The following is a 4,165-nucleotide window of genomic DNA, read 5'->3' as shown; positions in this document are numbered from 1 at the left end:
GAAACCGAACTAAATTCACTCAGTTTGTTTCAAATGAAGTGTTGCATCTCGTGAAAGAGCTTGTGGAAGATATGTTCAAGAGGTATCAGGAGAATGAAAAAAAGGTAATTTTCTTTTACAATTTTCGTACCAATCTGCCATTTATTCAGCGTCGATGATTTATCGCGAATCGGTTGTGTATTGCAGGTTCTTTATAGTTCTGATGAGGAGACTGATGTAACAGACATCTTTAACGATGAAAGCGATGTTGAGGCTGCTGACGGGGAAGGTCAGAATGCTAATGGGGAAGAAGGCGCATCTGAAGGCGCATCTGAAGGTGAAGATGAAGAAGGAAATTCTGAAGGCCCCGATCGTGAGTATGACTAAATCTGCTCCCCTGAAACCCCTTATTTTATGAAGTTTGTCATTAAAATGTTAGACTTAAATGCTTTTGGTTAAAATGCTTTTGGTTAGACTTGGATTGTTTTCAGTATTACGCTCTTGTAAGCATTATTAGGATAATGGTAGATTTCTGAAGTAGGGATATAGTTGCCGGAAACTTAGCTTTTTTTTTAATTATGGATGGTTGGTCAATTCTTAGTGTCCGGTAACTATGTCCGGAAATGATACAATTGTTCGAATTATGAATTGATGCTTGTTGATTATGTATTTGTATGTTGGTTACTTGTGTTTTGGTTTGTGTTTGGCTTTAGTTTATGGCAATGACCAGAAATAAATAATTTTTTTGGCAAATAAAGAATAAAATCCTACTAAATATAACCTACGAGAATGCCCATTACAAACCCAGAATGGTAGGTTTTGGTTCTTGTATAAACTAAGATATATAGTAGGAAAAGGTTGGTAGGAAATGTTGATCAATCAAAGTCTACCAACGTTGGTAAGAAAAAATGACGCAAAACCTACCAACTCTGGTAGGAAAAGGGCTTGACTTTGTCAAAGGGACGTGCCACGTGGCATGCCACGTATCTGGGCCCCACAATCCAAATCATCAACCGGGGTCCATATTTGAGTGACTTGGCGTATTATGTGGCACACCACATGAACTAACACTTGGCAAGTGGGGTCAATTGAAATACAAGCATCAAATCCTACCACAAAGCAATTCCGACTGGAGCAATTCCCACCAAGCCTTTTGGTAGGAATTGCCCCCTTTTCCTACCATAAATAGACCATTTCCTACCAAAATGCTGGTAGGAAATAGTCGTTTTTCTTGTAGTGTATTTTTTTTTTTGTGGATAAAAATATAAATCTCAAATTTTTATTCACAAAAAAATTTGAAAAATAATTAACAGAGACATACGGTTAATGCAACTTAAATTACGGGTAAAAGTCTTGACACATAAATTGGGACGGGACGGAGGAGTAACATTATTTGCATTTCAATCTTTTGCAAACTTCAAAACTTTCCGTCACTCCGATAAATTATAACTTTTATTTAGTATTCTTATAATTTCGTGTTGTGTTGAAAATGTAAACACACATTAATGTGCCATTTTCATTTTACAAAATTGTTGGTCTATGATTGCATGCAAGTAGTTCAAGTTGTGTTTTTAATAAATTTCAGTACCATATTCTCCTTATCTCCGATTAAAGATTTATAATAAGGTTTTAGATATAAACGACTGAATTCGGTGGAATTTAGTACAAAATCGACCGTCCTCTAGCGGTGGCTTTTAACCTGGTCGAAATTGTTTTTTGTGGTGGAATTTATATAAAAACGACCGCTTTAGCGGTTGCTTTTAATTCAAGTCAAAGTTTCACATCACCCCTTTATCATTTTGGTAAAAATTCGAATTTCTCGCTTCTCGATTTTTACTGAATTTTAAATTTCCACACACTAATATGCCATTTTCATTTTACAAAATTGTTGGTCTATGATTGCATGCAAGTAGTTCAAGTTGTGTTTTTAATAAATTTCAGTACCATATTCGCCTTATCTCCGATTATAGATTTATAATACTGTTTTGTTGTGTGCCATAAATACAAACTTTTAAAATTTTAGCTTATTTTGATTGACCAATACTCCCTCTGTTTTCTTTTATATGTCGTTTGACTTTATTGCACACAATCTTAAATATTTTGACCGCATAGATAAAATAAAATATTTCAAATTTTCATTTTCTAAATTAAAGTTTTAGTTATATATTTTTATTCACAAAAAGAAAAAATTAAAAAAATATTATTCTAACTATGCGGTCAAAGCACTTAAAAGCTGTATTTATAACAAATACACCAATCAAACCACTTTAAACTAAGTTTTATTGTTTAGCATGTGCTCATGGGTATACACTAGACAAACCCTTTATAATATACTAGTTAATATCCTGTGAGAAGCACGCTGAGATCAAAATATTAATATTAAATGATTATATAAATTAATTTTATATTATAATTAAAATAAATAATAAATAAAGGTACCACTTAAAAAAAAGAGGTTTCACTTAATAAAGGCTATTACTGTGAATCAATAATATGCCACATATTCTTATTTTTAATCCATAATATCTCGAATAATATTGAATTTGAACATAACAAAGCATAGTAAACTTGGTCCAGATGAATCTGGAGATGTTGGGAACAAGGGAAGCAACTGTGTTGAGGCTTGCTAGCAGTAGCCGGTGGACTGGGATACAAATAAAAGCCTTTATCTGCCATAGCTATCTCATTCTGTGGTACAAAAGGCGACACTGATGTTCCTGGACTTGGACTCCCTCGTGCCAAAATTGTGTCCAATGTTGACACAGGCGAGATAATTATCACTCTCTTTCGTGGTGCAAACGCTGACTCAGTTAACCCATTTTGGTTCAATTGTAGTTGGAGGTTTCTAGCGTGTTCTTGGAGTTTGAACGATGGTCTTACTGCACCAACGTTAACAGGGTTGTGCCTTCCATTGAAATGTGGAGAAATAGTGATGGGGAGCTTCTCAACTGCTGGTCTGGCTCCTGTTAATTTCTGGACCACATCATGAAAGTTTGATGGGTCAACATGAACACGAATGGCATTTTCTAGTTGCGGTGATTTGTTATTGTTTGGTTTGGGAGAGTAAGAGTAACTAGAAGAAGCCATGATAGAGATTGAAGGAAAGAGTGCTGAAAAGGATACACTTAGTTGATAAAACTACTTTGAATGCAATCAGACTCTAAAAGTTTATTTGATCTCTTGAAATGATACCAATATAAGCCATAACGAAGTAAGACTTTTGTGTGGTGATGACAATCTACAATAATCGCTAAGGAACTGTATTTGGAAATATAAGGCGGTGCAGCTGGAGAGGTCGGACTCAAAGGTCATTTATCTGCATGTATCTGCTAACTTTTTTTCTTATTTCTAGGTATGTGTTTAACTCTCAATTTTGTACTTACTGATTTTTGTACCAAATTATTGAAATTCGTAGGCTCAACAGAATTAGTTAAAGTGCAACTGTTCACAAATAAGACAGTCTCTTTTGTCTTAGCAAATGAGACAGGTTGTATCTAAATGAGACAAATACTATATATTCAGCCAAATGTAAATTGCAGAAATATAAATATGCAATGCTGGAAATATGTTAATGCAAGAACACCAAATATTTTCACTTAGTTCGACCCCTATACCTAGTCTATGGCCTACATCCAAGTCCCCATGCCAACTAGCATAGAGAATGTATTATATCCACTTAAATAAAGTACTTACAAACTTTCCTTGATTACAATCTTGGCCCTGAATGAAAGAACCCTTTCCCTAGCACACAGCTACTTGGCCTTGATCTTGTAATCAATATTCCCACAACCCGGGACAAGTGATACAATACACCTTTCTTTCAAATACAAAGATAATAATATGAAAGATTACAACTCGACTATAAACTCTTAATTAACTGGATAATCAATGAATGTAATTAAGAGGATGTTTTTCTCGGAAAGATATAAGATGGAAAGTGCAGAGAGTTGTCTGTTTCTGAAAAAACATCAAGTCGGTTTATATAGAAAACATGTAACGGATATAATGTATTTCAAACTCTTTTAAAGATAATAAAAGATAAGATTAGGTTTGAAATATTTGAATGTATAAAACAAGTAATCCGTTAGTATTATTTCTTGAAAGAGATAAACCTGAGAGAGATAAGGAATTTGAAATATGTTAGGTTTATCTAAGATAGAGTTTGTTTTGAAAAGATAAATCAAAG

At 33.9% G+C, this 4,165-nt stretch overlaps 1 protein-coding gene across 1 annotated transcript; it reads right to left on the bottom strand.

The window, feature by feature from the left end:
• Positions 1-2,454: 2,454 nt before the first annotated feature.
• On the bottom strand, positions 2,455-3,066 carry LOC141718183 (VQ motif-containing protein 11-like). Its single transcript, XM_074520562.1, has one exon. It carries the CDS (start codon positions 3,064-3,066, stop codon positions 2,455-2,457), a length of 612 nt encoding a protein of 203 aa, XP_074376663.1.
• Positions 3,067-4,165: the final 1,099 nt, after the last annotated feature.

Source organism: Apium graveolens, chromosome 4 (genome assembly GCF_009905375.1).
Source record: "Apium graveolens cultivar Ventura chromosome 4, ASM990537v1, whole genome shotgun sequence".
Lineage (NCBI taxonomy): Eukaryota > Viridiplantae > Streptophyta > Magnoliopsida > Apiales > Apiaceae > Apium > Apium graveolens.
Note: the sequence above shows the minus strand (reverse complement) of the source record. Positions and strands in the feature narration are given on the sequence as shown.

Bases quoted from the DNA above. Each gene is read 5' to 3' on its own strand.
- LOC141718183 (XM_074520562.1), bottom strand. From the start codon at position 3,066: ATGGCTTCTTCTAGTTACTCTTACTCTCCCAAACCAAACAATAACAAA.